The sequence below is a fragment of the Protomyctophum parallelum genome, assembly GCF_964188405.1.
Source record: "Protomyctophum parallelum genome assembly, chromosome: 16".
Classification (NCBI taxonomy): Eukaryota; Metazoa; Chordata; class Actinopteri; order Myctophiformes; family Myctophidae; genus Protomyctophum; species Protomyctophum parallelum.
Window position 1 is genome coordinate 8,843,744 of NC_139711.1, and position 21,618 is coordinate 8,865,361.

Sequence of the window (21,618 nt, forward strand, 5' to 3'; positions counted from 1 at the left end):
CGCCTGGTTAAGTGTCCCTGAGCAAGACACTTAACCTCCAACTGCTCCCCTGGGTGCTGACTCTGAGCAAGCCACTGCTGGCCTGGGTCAATTTAGAGAAGTACTATCACCTTGGAGATCACTACAAATACTTTTCTTCTTTAAATCACATAATCACATAAAAATGCATCCGACTTGATTTACCTTCAAGAAGTCATGGTCATCAGGGACAGTCGTGGCGGAAACAGAGTGACATTCCGACACAGCGGCATTCCGACATGGCTTCGGCTTCACCAGTTGTAACTGTTAAAACAAGATAAGGCAGTGTGTAGTTATTATGAGACAATAAAAAGTGTTCCATGTTTTCTACTGCTTTACAATAAATGAAATAATGTGATACTGATGCAATTTGGTGATTTATTTTGTTTGATGTATCATATTAATAAAAATGAAACAATGAAAAGTACACTCAAAACATAAGAGTTCTGTATATAGAGGTTGGCTCCTATACTGAACTGTCTGTGCCTGTTGAAGCATGGTCTGCAGGTTCATGTTGATGTGCAAGCACTTGACCAGGGGTTTCAATCTCACTGGTGTGTTTTAAGAGTCCAATGCATTCATAATGTGTGCAAGAACTTTGACCGGAAGTTTGAACACATTGTCTTGGTCACACAAGCTCTACTGAGAGGGTCCAGGATGTTGGTGGCTGGGAAGAAGTATAAATGCTCTCTAACACAATATACACATACACCCGATGAATACAAGTGTATTGTGAGAATAAGTAAGTTAACCTTGATTTTTTGCCATTACTCTTTTATGCTCTCTAAATATTATTTATTTATTCTAACACACTTTGAATACATGAGCTATAAAAAATAAACTTACCTCTAACAATTTTAAAGTGTAAATCCTGAGCAATGGTAGTTGGGTCATGACGTCATCATGACATTATGGGAACATACTGTAATTACATAAACAAATTCAAAGTGAGATGGTATTAGCATTCAGATGTGAAATATTTGCATCTACAGCTCTAAAATGTATAACAATATATTCATGCAATGATATAGTTTGAATAACTAAATAACTAAGACATACATTAACCACTTCAGCCCTAAATACATTTCAGCCATTTGAAAATAGCCGATCTACAAGCTCACAGTGATGCGTTGTGAGCCTGTAGATCTATTTTCGAATGATTTTTATACATTTTGAAAACTCAATCGGACATTGCATTATGAGTATGGCTACTTTTACTTTTGGTATATTTTGATGGCAATACTTTTGTACTTTTACTCAAGTAGTTTTTGAATTTCGGACTTTTACTTGTAACAGAGTATACATTGCAGTATTGATACTTTTACTTAAGTAAAACATTTGGGTATATTTCTTCATTGTTGTTCTCTATATCCTGCTTCTCTCGCCCTCTCAGTGGTGGACTAATGTATAGGCTAGACTACACTGACTACATTTACTTGAGTAGCCAAGTAGGCTTTTCTTTGAGTATATTTGTTGTTTGTTTTGCAAGCTTTCACTGTTTGACTTGAGATTTGACTCCATCGGTCATTTCCAGAAGGGAGTCAATCAGGGACAGGGACTGCGTGCTGTGAATTAACAATTTAATATGGTTTACAGCAATGCATTGACAAAAAGAAAATGTATATGCTACAGGCCTATACTCTGTCTTAAATTATTGAGTAATCCCCCCCCCCCCCTTCTCTCTTAGAGGCCCATGCAGACACGCTATAGACTCAAAATATCCTCACCCATGCAGCGGAAGTTTTTGAGCAGCTTATCTGTGTCTTTATCTGAGCTGGAGATGTGCTGCAGAGAGACGGGTCAAAGGCTGATGCATCCCAACGGATCTGGGACGTGAAACACATGCCGGTGGACCTGTCATGTTCAATTTACACTTGACAAGATGTGAGTGCATGGGGCTACTGTCCGAACTGCGGAATTGATGTGGTTGCAACAGGCATGCAATTTGTGGAATAAAATTAACAATTTCTGTTGAAAACTTTCTCAATATGCCAGGTTTAACCAACCCGACATATTGAGCTTGTAGGCAGCCCGCAGCTACTTGTAGTCGATATTATAAAATAGGCTATTTAGCCTATAAGGAGTCATGAGTCAAACAAACCTCATGGACAGGAAAGGACCGATGGAAGTCAACCATATGCACGCACAAAACATTTTCCATGCCGTATGCCTCTCCCCCGGTAATGGTTTACTTTATATCACCAATTATTGCAGCACGAGAAAGGCCAGTGTTGACTCTCCCTGCGCCCGAAAAAGACTCGGGCAGCCATTCATCAGCTCGTGAGGCGCGCAAATAGTCTTTAAAACTATAAACACCGTGGCTGGGTCGGAGACAGGGGGACCCATTTACCCCGTGGCTGCGCTAAACGCTGGAGATAAAACAAACGATAATACTGTCTGTCTCCTGTCACCGTCTCCACATAGGCTTTACTAATAGGCAGTGCAGTGGTGGACAAAGTAGCCTATACCTACTCAACCCCATAGTTGAGTCAAAGTAGCTATAGCCTCCAGATATACTCCTGCATCAACACACGGAGGTGGTAATTTTGTAGGCTACTCCTGAGTGAAAGTTGCTCAGTCAAATGTGTGTTAATGTGCGTGGAGGACTACTGGCAGTTAATGAGTATCAAAAGTATAGACATATTATGCTTTTAAATTACGCAAGGGCATTCAAAATAGCCTACAAATGCAACATTGTTTTGTTTTATATTTTCTAGAAATATCAATAGTGAGAATAGCCGAGCTACAAGCTCACCGCATTGCAATTAGATGCTATTTTCACAATATATAGTATAGGCCTAATTGAAATATGACTTTAAGTGGTTAATTCACAATGTAGCCTACATTTTCCTTAGAAAGTATAACCAAAAATACAAATAGTCAAAAAGTTAAAATGTTCTCAAAGGCAACAATATACTCAACTGGGCCTATATAGGCTATACAATATAGCCTACAATACTCAATTAGGCCTAAATCATTTACTGCCCCGTGGCCACCAATATTGGTCTGCCAGTGCCGCGTTTGGAGCGCATGCATGCAGCACTCTGGAGAGACACATCCTTTAATTGTTTATCAAATATTAGGCCTATATGCAAAAATAATGTAAATATTCGATGACACGTTTTTCGGTGCAATTAAAACACGCGGGCTATTATTAAATACTAATGTGTGTCACGCATGCGACACTTGAAATCAATGGCCTACAGCGTGGGTGGGAAGGTGCAGGTTTGTTGTCATCTGTTATCACGTCCAGATAAGGCGGCCAGTGGCTCCAGGATCTCTTGGAGGCAGACAGCGGAGTGTGTTGCTGCTGGTTTCAGGTTCCGTGTCCGGGGACCAAGCCGTCTGCACGCCGCGTCTGCACCACCAGTCCCCTGGCGCTGGTCTCAACCGTTTCCCCCCGGATTCAACTATTAGGACCACATCCCCAAAACAAAATTATGCCAACACCTCTCGCGACACACACACACACACACACACACACACACACACACACACACACACACACACACACACACACACACACACACACACACACACACACACACACACACACACACACACACACACACACACAGAGAGAGATTGAGAGCTCCTTAATGATTTACGATGTCATTTGTATTTGAACCTGAATTTAAAGTCATCATGTCTCGTCACTCTCGTTCAAATTTACAGATCACTGCTATATCCGAAGACATATAGGCAAATTTGTTCTCTGGTGTTGTCTAATTTGTACGTATATAATGACGATTACGAACTCCAATTAACAGGAGGCATCATTTTTACGTCACTTGGGAGTCCCAGCCCTACAGTCCCCCCTCTCCACCATACGTCACGGTGAAGGGAAGGGAGACCAAGACAAAAAAGTTAGTGGGACAGTTGACATTCAAAATGCACACTTCACTCCCTCAAGAGCATTCTAGTAGAACAAACTAATAACAAACTTGAGCTGCAGTAAATATTGCGAGGAAGGTGGAAAGTCTCTGAGGCGTCTATCTGTCGCTTCCATATGACAGGTTAATAGGTGTGTGTGTGTGTGTGTGTGTGTGTGTGTGTGTGTGCGTTTTTCTTGGCAATGTTTCCCAGCCTCAGCAGCACCTCCACTCCCTTCTCCGTAAAGGATATATTAAACTTGGAACAGAGTCATGACGACTTGGTTTCTAGTCTGGACATACCTCCCCGGATGGACTGCGCTCCTCTGCCGCCGACCTCCTCCTGCATGCTGGGCCGCCTGAAGCAGGAGCCGCTCCGGGGGGAGATGCCGCCCGGCGGCCCCGGAGCAGCCTCGCTGTTTGGAGACGACCTCCACCACCACGAGGCCAGAGCCTGCAGGAGCTCAGCGCTCAACTTCGCCGCGACCTTTTATGGGAAATCCTTCGTCGATATGGACATAGTAAAAGATGGCCATGGGAAACCCGACTGCTTTGACGCAAAGCACAGGAAAGGTGAGTTTCGTGATGGTAATACAAATGTGATCCATCCGCTGCCTATAATTAGGCCTACAATTTACGCCTACAGCTTAAGTGCTTAAAATATCAGTATATTTTGCCTCGATTGAGCAAATGTAGTAGGCTATGTAAATATAATTGAACGTAGGCCTATATGAATATTAGGCGACGCACTATAGTATTATATCAAATACCAAAAATTGACAGACATATAGGCTTATACCGTATGTTTGTCCAAATAACATTTCCCAATTAATATGAATTTGTGCGCTTTGCCATAGGTTTTCATTGTCCGACGCGTATTGCGTATATAGACCTAACTTTGTTTAGAACGGCAAATTAGCTTCTAGCCTAGTACAAATTAAATCGCCAAATGTAATATAGGATTCAAAAAAAAAAAAAAAAGTACCACCGTGCATATAGCCTAATTTTTTACTTTCTCTTTTGCCTTCTGTCATGGCATGCATGCTACAGAGGAAGACTTCATCGCTCCGACCGAGAGCGCGGCCGACATCAAGGCGGAGGATGCGGACCGACCCAAGGCCAGGAAGCGCCGGAAGCCGCGGGTGCTCTTCTCCCAGGCCCAGGTCTACGAGCTGGAGCGGCGCTTCAAGCAGCAGCGCTACCTGTCCGCTCCGGAGAGGGACCACCTGGCCGGCGCGCTCAAGCTCACCCCGACCCAGGTCAAGATCTGGTTCCAGAACCGCAGGTACAAGTGCAAGCGCCAGCGGCAGGACCAGAGCCTGGAGATGGTGGGCCTGCCGCCGCCCAGGCGGATCTCCGTGCCGGTGCTGGTGCGGGACGGCAAGCCGTGCCTGGCGGACTCCTCCGCATACAACGCGCCGTACAACGTGGGCATCAACCACTTCGCGTACAACAGCTACCCGGCGTTCAGCAACTACCCCGGCAGCCCGGGGTGCAACACGAACTATACGTGTAATTATCCCGCAGCAGCGGCCACGATGCAAACGATTCAAGGGTCTTCCAGCAACGGAAATTACATGAACTTTGGCGGACTGGGGGAGCTCAATAATGTCCCAAACACGTTTTCCTCCGGTAGTGGAGTGTCTTCGTTACATGGCATTAGGACGTGGTAAATATATAGGCTATACGCACGGCCAGAATATCATCAAATAATCCACCATAATTAATAAGAAGTATATAGCCTAGACGTGTTCGCTGATTGCGTGCTTTAAATTGTGCTTAATTGTGTAGTATAGGCTATTTTATTCCCTATCATCAACTGCACATGCAACGTTTAAGTAAGTTCGTGTTCACTTAACAATGCTTTGATTGGAAACAGATTTGCATTATTTTCAGCATCAACTTTGTTGTGTTTAAATGTATTTTAATTTAATGTCAAGTGATCATCTCATAGGGAAGTTTAACACATTTGTATAGGCCTAAGTAGGCCAGGCTAAAACGAAAATACACCAAACTGTAGTCCTAGACCTATAGGTTCATCTTAATCATACATGAGGCCTATACAGTTGCCGTTAATTTGAACCCATGAGACCAATATTAACCTGTTGTTTATGTAAATAAAGCTTTCTTCATAAAGATCAGTTCACTTTCTGATGTTTAAACAACGGAATGGCTATATAGGCTATATACACTATACGATGTCAATGTATGTTGTATAATTTTCTGTTTTAATTTAATATCTATATAGGCTAAATGCATCAATAATAATATTAACAATAAAACAATGTTTATCGTTATTTTATTGCTATTAAAATATCGACAGCCCATAATTATTGTATTCACATACAAGAAAAAAGACGGTAAAGTCTATTAAAAAGGAAAACCGTCCAATGCCTGCAGCTTGGGTGAAGCACTTATAATTAACGGTCTAATCAAAGGGGGGGAAACACTCGGGTGAAACATATCATGGTTACTGTCAGGTTAAAGTGTTCAAGAGGCTATTAGAAAACTTCCTTCAAGATGTTTGGCTTTGAGTTTACACATTTACAACCCACAGTCTATCATACGGTGGACACAGAGTTCACCGTTTGACATGAACGCATTCCTGCTAATATGGCTGTGAACCATAGAGGGTATATACCTTTTATAAATGTATAAGTGTGTAAGTAAAAAAATGTAAAAGCTCACATGAGGTGAGCAGCACTCAAACTAATGGTCTGTGTGCATATGCTGTGGGCTGGATGGCCTTTACTCAACTATTTATTTTTGAAAAAATGTATTATATTAAATCAATATCAGTCATTGAAATGTATAAGCTACTATAGAGTTTAATAGATTATAATAAATTAAGATCAGCTGCAATGATGAACACAATGCATCATACTATCAAATATATTTTTCTGAACAGCTGCTATACTTTAGTCATAGTCAACTCCTTTCTTCCCTCACCAAAAATCTACATATTAATAGCAGATCTATAAGCGTAGGTCTGTAAGGACGCAAGGGTGGCTAAAACACTCCGATCTAATTCACTAAACCATATAAGTGCTTGAGGCTCACAGAGGCTACTATGCATTATGTGTCTGCAGTCAGTAAAGTCAGTATACAATACAAGAGACCGAATAATACACAATCTTAAATAGGGCTTATGTTTAATTTCCAGGAAGTTATTCATAATTTGTGACTGCAAACATCGTCATCTACTAGCCTATACTTATTATCCAAACTTTGAAGTGGACTGGATAGAGAAATCCTGATGCTGTATTAAGGTGTTTTAAAAGTTACAATAGAAGGTATGCACATGCATAAAGTGAGTTTAACGTTGTTTAATGCAATCAGATATAACTTTTCTGTTTGGATGTACTGTCAATGCCAGATAGTAGCCTACTTTTTTGTCACTCAGTAGGCGTTCCAGCATAAATTCCCGGTATGATGATGTCACCCTCTATTCTGTACCTAAAATTAATACATTTACATTAGCAATAGCATATATCTAGCTTTGGAGCTAACAATAACAAATGGGCACATCAACAATGTCTACAATAAACCTACAGTATATATAATTAACCACTTTCAACATGGAGCCCATGTTTTGGCCATCATAGGTGAAAATATCCCAACATTTCAATCTACAAGGTCAACTTGTCACAATGCAACACATTGTGAGCTTGTAAATCTGAGTCTTTTGCAATTCACTGTAAAGTATGGAATAAGTGGTGAAATAACAACCTGCAATAGAGCTCGTATACATCTCTCTCTGTGCGGTGTACGACTTTGACCACCATTATAAGACCCAAATCCACTAGATGTGGCACACCTCACCACTTGATTGGCCCTATCACGACGCTAAATGTAAGAATAGTCCAATTTGCTTGACATAGGGCCAGGAGCCTCGCCTAAGTGTGTGCAGCTATAGGAATAGGCAAAGCACAATTGCCACCACTTTAAATGAGTAAAGAGATGCTTAGGCATCTCTTAGCTCTCTCCACACACAATGCTTTGTCTTGTGTCGCATGTATTATAGCACATTCTTCAAACATACACACACACACACACACACACACACACACACACCGACTCTGCTCCAGAAGACACATCCAATGAGACTTTGCAGCATGCGTATGGACAGTGAAACTTGCCCACGTTTGTATATGTATAGATTTTATTTTCAGAAATGACAATGTCAGGCGCTAGTGGAAAGGGGAGGGAGGTCATGTAGCCACTCTGGACGCCCGCTGCTCTGAGGTGTTGAAAAGGCAACAGCAGATAACACAGCCACGCAGGCCTAAAAATATCCCCCCCCCTCGCATCGCCCAGCCACCCGCACTGGGAGGCTGGAGGGAAACGGGGATGGAATAATCTGCTTTTCCGGGTCTTATCTGAAGAAAGGCAGAGACGCATTGGTTCCCTATCGCTGCCAATGTGACGACTACCACTGCTTTTCTGAGCTTTTCTGCTCTGCTACAGTCCAGTGCCAGGCTAACACACAGAAGACAGTATAGAGCCGTCACAGTAACATCCTTTAGTGTTAACAACAAACTCTCGTCCCTAGTTTTTATACTAGATTTTGTCAAACATTTTCCAATAACTTTCAAAACCTCACGACGCATTGTGAGCTTACGGTATTGTCACAACGGGACGCCGCATCGTACGTCAAAGTAAAAAAGAAATAGTGCTTACGTCAAGTGTTTAACCCATTCTGACCTGAGATCAGATTCATACGAGGTTTCCACTGGACACACACTGGTCTGATTAACCCATTCTGACCTGAGATCAGATTAAAAAAAATGTCAGTCGTTCTTCGATTTTTCTAAAAATAGCAGACCTACAAGCTCGTATCGCGCCACTCGGTGGCGCGATATGAGCTTGTAGATCTGCTATTTTTCAATAGCTAAAGCATAACATGATGCTAACACCAAAATGGGTGCCCGTTCAGAATGGGTTAACTCTGGTATACAAATCTGGGTCCAGCTTTCACTATGTGCTCCTAGAACTCTTACACTGAAAAAGGTCCTTTTATAGTTATTGTGGGCTGTGCTTCCTGTCATTATGTGTTGCTCTTTTCAGATGCGACTGTCTTGGCATGAAGAGATTGCATTGAATCGTTTTAGATTGAAGCCTCATTTCTACAATGTAGATTGGAGCAGCCTTCTCTTATATAATTAATATGGTATATGTTACGGTAACTTAATACAACAAAATAATGCAACAAACGTGGGCTTTAATCAAGATAAATCTTATATTATTACAGTATAATAATAATAATGTAATGATTTATGGGAAAAATAAGTTACACAATAAGACTATATGGAATTTTCACCCAGTCCAAACATGATATCAGATGACAATAAAGTATCAAGTATACAATGTTAATCATTTATTTTGGTTGAATTCTAATGGTTAAGCAATAAGCAAGAGTCCTAAATATTGGATGTATGTTTTATGCATGTACTGTATGTACACAAAGAAGGTCCCAAGCAGGTATCAGAACAGTGATACCAGTGTTTCTATGATTTGCACTAATTTCAGTTAAAAGGATCCCTGGCTAATAAGACAAATATGCTTTCATACTTTATAATTGCCCTCTATAACTAAAATGTATAACACCTTAAACATTGTATTTATTTTATAAATTGATAATCTTTCACTTAATAGGGACTAACTCATGTCACACGTTGATGATGTCATTTGTCCATGTGTGGTCTAGCCCTATGGATTATGGAATGTATGTGCTAATAAAATGTATTTAAAATATTGCTTTGATGCTCATATTAACCTTAGGAAGTATTACGTTGTCTTTATTTACACGTGCATTCCATATATTCCATAGGGCTAGACCACACAAGGTTGTAGGAGTTCCCCCTATTGAGTGAAGATTATCAATTTATGAAATAAATAAAATATTTAAGGTGTTTTAAATGTTAGATTTTAATTATAGAGGTCAATTATAATATATTAACAAATATTTGTCTTATTAGCCAGGGTTCCTTTTATGGAATGAGTTGTATGTGTATTTTAACCGGTAAAGTAGTACATATTCAAAACTAAACTGCAATTACAGTGCCATTAAAATTGTAAACAACATCTCTGATGTCCCCTTTAAAAAGGAATAAAAAGAACTATATAAACCAAAATTATGTCATGTAATGCACAGCACTACTGAGACTTTAATGTAGGATATACAACCACAACTGGTTTCAACAAGCTTTAAGAGAAAAATAAATTACCATCTTCTCCTGAAGAAAGTTAGGATCAAACACAGAATTACATTTAGTAAGTGTATACTGTAGGCGTAATCTACTCTGTTTACAGGTTTGATCTTACTGCACCCCCTTGAGCCATTCTGGTGAACTGTTCACATTCCACATACAGCAGACTGTATGCATCATCCATAAAGCATAACATCTGCCGTGATGACGATCTGCGTTTAAATAACCTGTGGTGACCCTGAGCAGGTGCGGTATAGGCTACCGTACGCAGTATATTTACATGCTTTTTTTAATGTAGGTCTCCAGTGGAGAGTACCTGCTCTTTACAGGAACGGGAAGAGTCTCTTCTTCAAGATGTAGAGGATCGTGGCGAGGAACAGAGCCAGTGCCAGGAAGATTAACAGTTTATCGGTGAGCTCCCGGCGGTTGTACTTGGTGATGAGCTTCCTGCCGAGCTGAATGGTCCCGGTCATGGCCTTGAACTCCTCGTTGGTCTCCTGGACCGATCTGGACGAGGTCGCTTTAAAACACCCAACAAAGAAAACAAACACTGGTCAGCACACTGTCAATGGATCACACTCGCAACACACTGATTAGCGTGGTGGCATCTCAGTGGAAAAAAAATGTTTTTTACTTTTTACTGAGAAATGTTATTTAACCTTTTCAAACTCAGCCATTTCTTTAACAAAGCAAAAAACTGTTTTGTTATTTGATATGTAGATTCTTCTTACCCAGGAATGAAAACAAGCCATGCAGTTGAAATATTTAGCCGACATCACAAAATGTCTGTCAAAATCATGTTTCCCTTGTCAGTCCACATGAACAATAATAAGAAAGGGCAACCATTAATAAGAATAGCACACCTATAGACTAGGGATGTGGCAATGAGACATTTTGGCCGATATCGATATCTGATATAATTAATTGCTGTTATGGTAGATAACTGATATTGAAGATGTCGATGATCTCATTCTGTATTAAAAAATGTATAATCTTTTTGTCCATTCTGAAAAATACATGTAACAGGGTATCTGCACTTCAGGCTTATAGCAAGTCAGATTTAACTTTAATACCTTATATTTAATATTTTGAGCTTCTAGAACTGTTCAAGCTGTTTGGGCTTGACAATCGGACAGATTAATTAATCGAACCAATGCCGATTAATCAAAAAACAACTAGAATCGGCCGATACCGATGTGTTTGACGATTAATCTCGCATCACTACTATAGACAAATCCACAGAGAGGTCCCCTGTCCCCATTGCCAGCCATTTTATTTCCTGTAGGTGGCACCAACATAGCTGCAGTGTAAAAAGTCAGTCCTAATACTACAGTGAAGGGAAAGTGACTGATGTTCGTCTGCTCATTTGACTCTTTTACCTGCTTTTTACAAACACTAACTCAAAATGCCCAGAACATCGGTACTTACCCGTGTAGTTTATGGCTGCTCCAACAGTAGTGGAAAAGTTCAACTTAGGAGAAAAACAGAATGTCAAATATTAGCTGAGCCAGAAGGCAAAGCTCTCTGTCTACCGAGCAATCTTCGTTCCAACTCTCACCTATGGTCATGAAGTGTGGGTCATGACTGAAAGAATAAGGTTACGAATACAAGCGGACGAAATTAGTTTTCTCTGACGAGTGGCTGGCATCTCCCTTGGAGATAGGGTGAGAAGTCACGTGAGACACTCTGAGTAGAGCCGCAGCTTCTTCGCCTGGAAAGCCCTAGGTAGTTCGGGCATCTGGTCAGGAGCGTCTCCTTAGGGGGAGGTCCTCGATGTACGTCCCACTGTCTGGGAGAAGACACCGGGGCAGACCAAGGCACAGTTGGAGGGATTACATCGACTCACTGGCCTTGGAACGCCTCGGGATCCCCCAGGAGGAAGTTACTAATGTTGCTCTGGAGAGGGAAGTCTGGAACGCTCTGGTGGAGCTGTTGCCTCCGCGACCAGACTACGGATAAGCGGTTGAAGATGGATGGATGCGCAACAAAATTTGGGCAGGCATTTGACATTCCATTTCTCTCCAAAGTTGAATTTTGCCACTACTGTTGGAGCAGCCATAAACTACACAGGTAAGTCCCGATGTTCTGGGCATCTTTGTAAAGTTAGTGTTAGTAAAAAGCAGGTAAAAGAGTAACGTTTGAGCATGTAAACACAAGTCACTTTTCCATTCACTGTAGAAGAGCTGACTGTTTACACCAAAGATATGTTGTCTCCGCCTACAGGAAATCCCTGGGCTGCGACCAGGGCACCCGTCTGTGGATTTGTCATACTCAGGTATTATACCCTAAATGGTATAAAAGTCACATAGTATATCACATATATAGTATAATATCACTTTGCATCTTTGTGACAGGCCTAAACATTCTCCGGCTTCCTCCCCACACAAAGGAACAGTTTTGACGTGGGTTTTGACATAATACATTCACAGAAAATAGCAGCTCTACAAGCTCACGAGTGACAATCCGTTGTGAGCTTGTAGATGGTTTATATTTGCTCAAATGGTCTGTGGCCCGAATCACTGCACTAACCTAGGGTGGTCATGGTCTCTTCACTCTGTGTCACCTGCTGTGACATCATGAATCACTGCACTAACCTAGGGTGGTCATGGTCTCTTCACTCTGTGTCACCTGCTGTGACATCATACGACTGATGCTCATCAGGCTCTCTGTGATGTCACTGGACGTGTGGGCCATGTTCTCTTTGGTCAACTTCCTGATCAAACAAACAAACAAACAGGGACATTAACTGGCGCACAGGCAAATGCATTGATTGCAGATTCCAAAATCCAGGATTTAAAGACTGCATTATTTGTTGCTCATATGGTAATGTGTATATACAGTGAAAATGGAAACAACCTTTTTGTGTTATCCTTTTAGCGCAAATCTATGACTGTACCTCGTGCCGTTTACATTTCTGTCTAATAATAAAGTATTCAATCAATCAATACCAAACTCTGCCAAACAATGTTTAACAACATTCTTTTTTATACATACATATATACATATACACATATATACACACACACACACACTAAGGCTGTACCCTAGCCCTTATTTTAGGACTCGAACTTCGGCAGGAATTTTCGAGTGAACATTCGGACCATTTGTTTCTAATTAAAAAAATAACCGTCTCGATCAGAGCGCACAGCGCGTCTCCCCCGCTCTTTATCAATCTCTCTCGTCGTCTCTCCCAACACACACACACACACACACACACACAGGGACGAATTATTTTCTGTGCGTGTGTGTGTGATCAAAAAAGCTAAAAGCTGCGCAGTTTACATCCACTCTCTCGGTTCCGCACTGCTGTACTGTACTAAGTATATATAGCACTTTCGGTTCTGTCGAGGGCAGTGCAACACAGCGCAGCGAGAGAGAGAGAACTAACCTTTTTCTCAAATTGTGAGAGCACATGCTGCTCACATCAATGTAGGCTTGCGCCCGTTGTCTTTCTGTATTGTGGTTCCCTCGCTCGAGCAATGGGTAGATCGCTCACCGTTTGGGGGCTGCGCACAGCGGCCCCCAAACGATGAGCGATCTACCCTTTTCACCACAACGCATTGGAACGGGGATGATCGTAAAGTCGTCTCTCTCTGTGTGTGTGTGTGTGTGTGCGTGCGTGCCGCGATGAGAGCACGTGCTGCTCATATCAAAGGCTTGCGCCCGTTGTCTTTCTGTATCTGTGTGTGTGTGTGTGTGTGTGTGTGTGTGTGTGTGTGTAAACCTGACTGAGGCAGAGGGGAACGCAAGCAGCGTGAATAAGAGAAGGAAAATCATTTTGTCTGTTGTGTGATTGGCTTGTTGGTCAACGTTTGTCAAGGAGAGGGACAGCACAAGGGAAATAGACATAACTTCTGACAGGAATGCACTAGAAACTTACTTTTTTTGACATGCTCATATCACATTCTCGCCGAGATATATTTTCGAGTTAATAAAAAATAAAAAATATATATAATATTTATTTTTATATAAAAAAAAATAAAAAAAAACCGAATGGTTCAAACCCATTAATTAAGATTTGAGTGCCAACCCTAACGAGCGAACATTCGAACCTTGAATGTTTGGGGACAGCCTTAACACACACACACACACAGTAATACAAGGTATAATACAATATATACCGCTATAATATATACTGCTATAATGAATATCAAATTACTAGGCTATTACACACTGAGAATTGTTTGTGTTAACATTAATGTATACAAAGTAGACAAACAAATTATATGCATCCAACTAGTGCATCAAATCTGACACGCATAATTACATACACAATACGTACCTTTGTCTCAAAGCACTGTCATCTCCACTGAGAAGAGCTTTCTTTTCCAGGTGGTCGATGGCTAGTTTGCTTGCCAGGTTGGCTCTCCTCCAAGCCGTCTGGTTACTGCAAGGACAAAATTACATTGTTTATACACACACACTTATATTTCTAAGGCAGTTCTACTACACCATTTCTGAGTAAAGTATCATCACCTGAGCATCTGTTTCCTGTGTCCCTCTACTTGGCTGAGCAGAGCCTGTTTGTCCGACTCTTTATCCTGCTCCATTCCCATTAGTTCCAAATCCTGTGAGAGAAACGTACAGGATGCAAGTTGAACCTGAGGCCAACCACTGGCCATCCTACCTGGCACCAGGGTCTAAATGTCTCAATGGAAGAGTAGGAGGACCACCACCTACCTCTGCAAGATGTACTAGTTATAGTATTAACATGCTCTACCGTACAGATTGGTAACAATAGCACATTTTTCATTAAAACAAGTTCTGGATGGTACGCTTTAAGGTTGGTGCTGTATTGGGAGTTGTTGCAAGTTAGTTTGACATTCCATGGTTGTCCGTTTACCTGTATCCGCAATCTGACGTTATGGAATTTCTCCTTCACTTGAGAGTTGACTTCTGTCAGCTTGTCTTGAGGTCCTGTGCATTCATGCACATCCTGGTTAAGACATTCAGCGCAAAGATAGACACTCTTCTTACAATAACCCATTATTCAGTAAGTTAATTAATTCAGGTTTTTATTATACCTTTATTTATATATTTTGGGCCTTTTCTGCCTGCATGTATTGATTTGATAGTATATAGTAGACTAGACTGACAGGAAATGGGGGGAGTGTCAGTGTCTCTGATTTATGAATTGTGAAACTATGTTGAGTATCTTAATGTTTTGTTGTAAGTAGAATAGGCACATAAGCTTTTAGCTTCATCCTATTCCCTTTGATCACCTTTGTATACTTTGTACTTGATACTGTGCATCTAGGGTAGGTAGTATATAGTCATGGTGATATAAAATGGTCATTGCGGCAAGAGGCGAGCATGCAGCGGGAGCCAATACACAACGACAATGTGCAACAAAATTGGAACTAGGTGCTAGAGTCATTCCCCAATAGATGAGAAACAGGTCTCATGGGGCAACGTATTTCCTGTAGGCGGAGACGACATATCTGCGGTTTAGGAACACAAGGCTGCTGTACTTTATACCTCATACTAAGCATTAAAGTATGAGGTATAAATTACAGCAGCCTTGTGTTCCTAAAACAGAAAGATTGGGTATTGGGTAAGACTGACGTTATGTATCTTTCAGGACCTTTCACTGTTTTATCTCAACCATTATTATATGGCTCTGGTCTCAGCCACCGCGGTTGATATTTTTATTTTGCCACTACTGTTGGAGCAGCCACAAACTACACAGGTTCATCCCGATGTTCTGGGCATCTTTGTAATGTTAGTGTTAGTAAAAAGCAGGTAAGGCAGACTAACATCAGTCACTTTTCCATTCACTGTAGTAGGAGGTGCGGGGAAACCGCACATGTGTCGTCTCCGCCTACAGGAAATACGTTGCCTGCGAGCTGCGACCATGAGACCCGTTTCTGAATCGGTCTATAGTGTGGGACATTCAGACCCAAATGACCCTCCCCTCCGACAACTATGGATATAGCCCTATGAGATGACTTCTCTCTTATCCAGGGGAGTCCTCAAGATACCAGTAAATTAACATTATATAAAACATAAAAATCAACAGCATAAAACATTAAAAGCACCTGTATAGTAAACACTAGACAGTAGTAGAAACTCAGTGCTCTCCTTTTTGAGTGGCGCCAGCTTTGAGTATTTGCGTAAACAAAAACATTGTTTAAACACAAAAAGAAGTGTGTAAACAAACATTGAAGACATTTTGAAATTAGCTGGCGTGATTGGGTGGGAGATGTACCATTGGTTGAGAATGAAATGTTGTATGATGATAAGAGCGCCCCTCCTTCACACAGGTGTGATTTTTCCTATATAGAGCTTTTGTCCCCACACGTCTCAATATTTGCCATTGACAATGAAAACAGAAATTAAGTCATAGGCTATGTCCGCTAAATATCAAATTTGTGCCAATACAAACATTAAATGCCATTGACAATGAAGGGAAAATGTACGTCATATGTAGACGAGCAAATCGGCTAACCAATCACATAAATTCAGTTCAATGAAAGGAGAAATTAGGTCTCAAATATGATGTAAATTTGTGGCAACACAAACATTAAATGCCATTGACAATGAAGGGAAAATTTACGTCATATCTGTAGACGAGCAAATCGGCTAACCTACCAATAATACATTAAGTTGTTCATGAAATGAATAATGATAAGAGCGCCCCTCACTTCACACGGGTGTGATAATGCCATTTGTATTTATTGTGTAGCTTAGCCTAGTTATATCTGCAAACATGGATTATGCTACATTGGTGGTTGTGAAATTCCTTATGGTTTTATATTGTCTAATCATCGGATAATAAATCAGGGTACTGTTCATTATATATTTAAAAAAATCTCAATTCAAGTCAATTGTTCAAAAAGAGAAAATTCTTGACTTTGATTCTGTGAATATTTCTATTATGTTCTATATTTACATGTAGCCTGCTTGTGTTTTTCACTCCGTGTTGAGAAAACAAACCGTTCACTGCTTTTGTAAAAATGTGAGTAGCTGTTCTACAAGCTTACAAGGCGTCGCATCGCGATTCGCGAGCTTGTATATCTGCTATATCGGTAGGAAAAAGGAGCTTGCACAAACGGCCACCACCACCACACAGGCACACACTATGAACCTATGACTGACACGGTAAACGTCTGGCCTCAAATACATTACCACTGAGACTTTATATGAATTTGCCATACATACCTGAACGAGAGCCTTGATTTCTAGGTCAAATTTGAGAATTTCTTGTTCACATATTCGGACGTGGACATCAGAAGACGCCATGTTTGCAGTCTGGACAACTCGCTACGGCAAGCAGGAAGCCGGTAGATGACCTGATGTCACGTGGTGTGTGGAGCCCACGATATTGACACATGCAGTCGTCGTCCCGTCCCCCCCTATGATATTTCTTTTTAGTCTATGCCTATGATGCAGGCAGGTAGCTCTGGTCCATAGCGCCAATGCCGTCGCATTTATGGATCATAGCTAGCAGGCAGGGATGTAGCCTCACTAGCCTGATGTTGAATGACATTACATATTCTTGTATACTGAAGCAAATTGTCTGTGAGACAACCTAAAGAAAATTAGGCATTTGTACTTCACTTATTTTATTTGTTTCAGTTGAGGTACAGATAGGGGAAGAAAAACTTCAAAAACAACACAAATAATTTCATTTTTTGCAGCAAGGTTCAACAGTCAACACACACACACATAATTTATAATACACAATATAAGAAAGGGGACGTATGTTTGAGTAAAGCACATTAAATAATCTCTCTCAGAAGGACTTTGGGAAACATTTTGTACAAGGCACCACGGTAGACATCTCTGCACAGGTTCACGTGTGTCTGATTTTAAGGCAGGTTAGTAGAGTGAATATGAAGAATGGTCCATCCAACAAGTCGTCCCCTGCAGGAAGTTTATATAATTAATACAGTTCTAGGGGTCACAACCACAAAAAATGCAGGCTACGCCGACTGCAACTTCAGTGAATTGTTTAGAGATAAACGACTGCAACTTCAGTGAATAGTTTAGAGATAAGCAGGGTGTGTACCTGTTGAGTCAGGATTCAGGATTAAGGCCAGTGGTAGTACAGGTACCAGATGGTTTCGTTGTTCAAAGACGGTCCAAATAGCGGATTCAACTGGGCCAGAATAGCTATGAGCCAGCTAAAGGACAGAACATATATATTTTTAAAGAACTTTGGAAACAGCAAACACACATGACACATTATTTTTCACATTGTTCCATGAGAGTTGAGACTAGTTGCCTGTCCTTTACCGCCATCTATTGTCCATCTGAGTTGCAACATGACACCGTTTGCAATGCTCAGTAACCTAACCGAAACACTGAATTAACCATGAGACAGAATGCCTCCATTATTCTTGAGAAACAGCTATAAACTAACTAAGGTCTTTCTTTGACAGAGTCAAAGGCACTTTAACCCACATAGACTCCGTTACAAATAACACTGTCTGCATTGATTGATTGCTATGAGTTTGCAATGTTTGCAAAGAGACACCGTTGAATTGGTTAATGTTAAAGGAGAATGAAAATAGAGGCTGAGCTGTAGAACTTGATGATCCATTATGGGTTTGCAGAATAGTCTCAATGTGTCTTACACATTAAACATAATTATCTCACATTAATCTGTATTATGCATTGGTGAACATGTACTATGCATATACTTGCATTCAAATATAACATTCAGATAAATTGGCAGTCATTTACAATGTTGTCAATCAATAAAAGGGAAAATAAATAAACAATAACATTAATCCAAATGTTAAGTGAATGTACATTAAAACCAGTCATAAAAATGCAGTCATGTAATCGATGTATAAAAAGAAGCACAGAATATATTAGATCCTAGGTTCCAGTTCCCACTAGCATGGAAGCACTTACAACACATAGCAGCAGACTGCAGTTAACACCAGCATGGTGACTATCACTCTGCATGGAGAAAAGAGAGACATGATGGTTACACCTCAACCTCCTATATCTTTAATGAGAACATTTGACCACTTAAATCCTGCTATATACATAGTTGTAAGACGAGTTAACGACCAGACGGATAGTGAAAATAGCTGACAACAGCTCACAACTTTTTACGTTTTTTTTTTCTTTTTTCAGTTACATGATGTTCAAAATAGAGACACCACAGTCACCACTGTCAAAGTGGTTAAGCTGTTTTTAGGTATCTGTTTATGACATGAGCAATAAAGCCATCCATGGCTCATTCATTTGTGACATGTGATCTTGTGATCTCTCTTCTTGAAGTGAGAAACAGTCAAACAAAGGAGAAGTTCCAAAATGAGGCACATTTTCCCACACAGTAAAATTATTTTATTAACTTTAATCTCGGGCTGTTAATCCAGTTAGAAGACTTCCACGATATTGGCCAAAACATATTGGCGCACAATGTCAAAAGTACAATAACAGAAAACAAAACAAAGCTAAAGTTCAGCTAAAGCTAAAGACTTAGCATACTTTGGTTAAAGTTGCTTATATGTAAAATGTATAGGAGCTTTGCCAAATTAAACAAGTTGTTCCTGCACTTCGCAGGGTCGTAGAGGAAACATAGCGGAAACCCCACTTTTATCAACAAACAAATAGCTCAACTAACGTTAGCTTTAATGTTTTGATGTTTGTTTCTGTCCAGATGCTAGCTATAGTCAAGCTAACCTACTGTACTCACCCTCTGTTTGGTCCTTTGGGAATTAACCAGGGTACCACTCCTCCAACAATAGCCCAAATCAGCGTCATAACTGAAATAGTAATAACAAAACCCCGCTCTGCCATGTTGTTTTCCCGATGGGTTGGATTTGGGTCGACACGAAGACTTAAATATAAAAGTATAAACTTCAGGAGACTAGAGAGGAAAGTTTCCAGCTGTGTAGTAGTAAAGATCCAGGAACAGCCTGAGCCTGCAGCACGGATCACATGACAATGAAGCAGCTCCCATAGCCTGGAGGGTCGGTCGCGGTGTAATTGACTAGTTGGTCGCTAGTTGGCTAGTTGGTCGCGAGGCAACCGTCAAACTGTTTTCTCCTTTGAATTGAATGATGGATGATGTGAAAAGTTGTTTTGCTTTGAATTAACCGATTAAAGTCGACTGTGGACATTTGTAATTTCCTTTACAGAACTGAACTAAACTGTACTCGAGTCGTATATTAAAGGTGTGTGAGGCAAGCAACTGACTGTCTGACTGGCTGCAATGTGTGAAAAGGTGTTCCAAGATAAGGGGCGTTCCACCATCTTCAACGCTCCAGTGTGTGTGTGTGTGTGTGTGTGTGTGTGTGTGTGTGTGTGTGTGTGTGTGTGTGTGTGTGTGTAGGGCTAGGCACATTTGATTCCAGTCAGTAATGGAAGTGCTTGCTCCGGCGAACTACAGAAATGTCTCTGTCTGAGATCAAGAATAGCTTCAACAGGCACCTTCACTTAACCCTGGTTAAGGACAGGAACGTGGCGACCCCCAGGGACCACTACCTTGCCCTGGCCCACACCGTCGGAGAGCACCTGGCGGAAAGGTGGATCTGCACCCAGAAGTACTATTATGAGAAAGACCCCAAGGTAGGAGATACTCTGATCAGTCTGATTAATTGAAAATGGAGGACCCCAATATAAACAAGCCATATAGGCATATGCTTTTCTGGGTATCTCAATCCTCTTTCAGACCTCGTATTGAACTGTGCTTTCATCGAACTGTGCTTATTCTAAAAACTGTTAATACAATATCCTAATATTGATTGATTGATTAATTCATCAATCAATCAATCAACCAACCAACCAATCAACGCACTGGTGGAAGAAGTGTTCATAATGTTTTACTTATGCTAAAAGTAGTTTTGAAAATGTACAAAATAATGTCTGGCATCAGAATTAGTAGCCTATATATTCAAGTATATAGGTACTTGAGAAAGACGTATAGGCCTACTGGTCAAAACATTGTATGTCCTGCCTGCTGTGTTTGTGAATAAAAATGGTCTGGACTCAGCATTACAAAGTGAGCCCCTATACTATACTTTCTTTTCTGTTTAACAGTTTGGCTCAGCACCAAGACTGGAGGATGTGCGTTACATTATCTTACTTTGGGAGTTTACTTTGATCCCATAAGCCTGGAAATGTCATATTTGTATTTATTTCAGACCTTGACTAGTCCATGAACTGTAACTCTCACACACACACACACACACACACACACACACACACACACACACACACACACACACACACACACACACACACACACACACACACACACACACACACACACACACACACACACACGTTTGTGTGTGATTCTATTGAATAAATGCTTGTTTCTTCCTCATGTCCTCATGAATGTGTGTGTGTGTGTGTGTGTGTGTGTGTGTGTGTGTGTGTGTGCGTGCGTGCATGCGCGTGTGTGTGTGTGTGTGTGTGTGTGCGTGCGTGCGTGTACAGTATGTGTGTGTGATTCTATTGAATAAATGCTTGTTTCTGCCTCATGTCCTCAGACCTCATGTGTCCCCAAAACAAACAAAGGAAGGAAAATGATCAGACATTTCCAGAAAAAAAAA

The 21,618-nt window shown here is 40.9% G+C and overlaps 4 protein-coding genes across 5 annotated transcripts in view; 2 read left to right on the plus strand and 2 right to left on the minus strand.

Annotated features, from left to right (window-relative positions):
• Window positions 1–3,390: 3,390 nt before the first annotated feature.
• On the minus strand, window positions 3,391–17,341 carry bnip1a (BCL2 interacting protein 1a; the record flags this gene model as incomplete). 2 transcript variants are annotated; one of them, XM_083785674.1, is made up of 7 exons in its annotated part: window positions 3,391–3,428; window positions 10,416–10,619; window positions 12,694–12,812; window positions 14,382–14,486; window positions 14,576–14,667; window positions 14,943–15,035; window positions 17,261–17,341. In XM_083785674.1, 6 exons carry the CDS (start codon window positions 17,339–17,341, stop codon window positions 10,423–10,425), a joined length of 687 nt encoding a protein of 228 aa, XP_083641800.1. In that variant the 3' UTR covers window positions 3,391–3,428; window positions 10,416–10,422. The 2 variants fall into 2 exon arrangements, with proteins under 2 accessions (XP_083641800.1, XP_083641799.1); XM_083785673.1 differs by lacking the exon at window positions 3,391–3,428 and having other exon boundaries at window positions 9,135–10,619.
• On the plus strand, window positions 4,094–6,011 carry nkx2.5 (NK2 homeobox 5; the record flags this gene model as incomplete). Its single annotated transcript, XM_083785506.1, has 2 exons — window positions 4,094–4,463; window positions 4,941–6,011. The coding sequence occupies 2 exons, from the start codon at window positions 4,094–4,096 to the stop codon at window positions 5,561–5,563; spliced, it is 993 nt and encodes a 330-aa protein (XP_083641632.1). The 3' UTR covers window positions 5,564–6,011.
• Window positions 17,342–17,647: 306 nt separating the features above from the next.
• atp6v0e1 (ATPase H+ transporting V0 subunit e1) lies at window positions 17,648–19,974 on the minus strand. Its single transcript, XM_083785493.1, has 4 exons — window positions 19,755–19,974; window positions 18,962–19,009; window positions 18,111–18,225; window positions 17,648–17,965 (listed from the first exon to the last, which is right to left on the minus strand). The coding sequence occupies exons 1-3, from the start codon at window positions 19,856–19,858 to the stop codon at window positions 18,132–18,134; spliced, it is 246 nt and encodes an 81-aa protein (XP_083641619.1). The 5' UTR covers window positions 19,859–19,974; the 3' UTR covers window positions 17,648–17,965; window positions 18,111–18,131.
• Window positions 19,975–20,452: 478 nt separating this feature from the next.
• The window catches only part of LOC310873404 (glycogen phosphorylase, brain form-like), a gene marked incomplete at both ends in the record, with an annotated part of 20,575 nt that continues 19,409 nt past the window's right edge, over window positions 20,453–21,618 (plus strand). Inside the window, one exon of the mRNA XM_083785774.1 lies at window positions 20,453–20,629. Coding sequence (XP_083641900.1) covers window positions 20,453–20,629 — 177 coding nt within the window. The remainder of the gene's footprint in view (window positions 20,630–21,618) is intronic.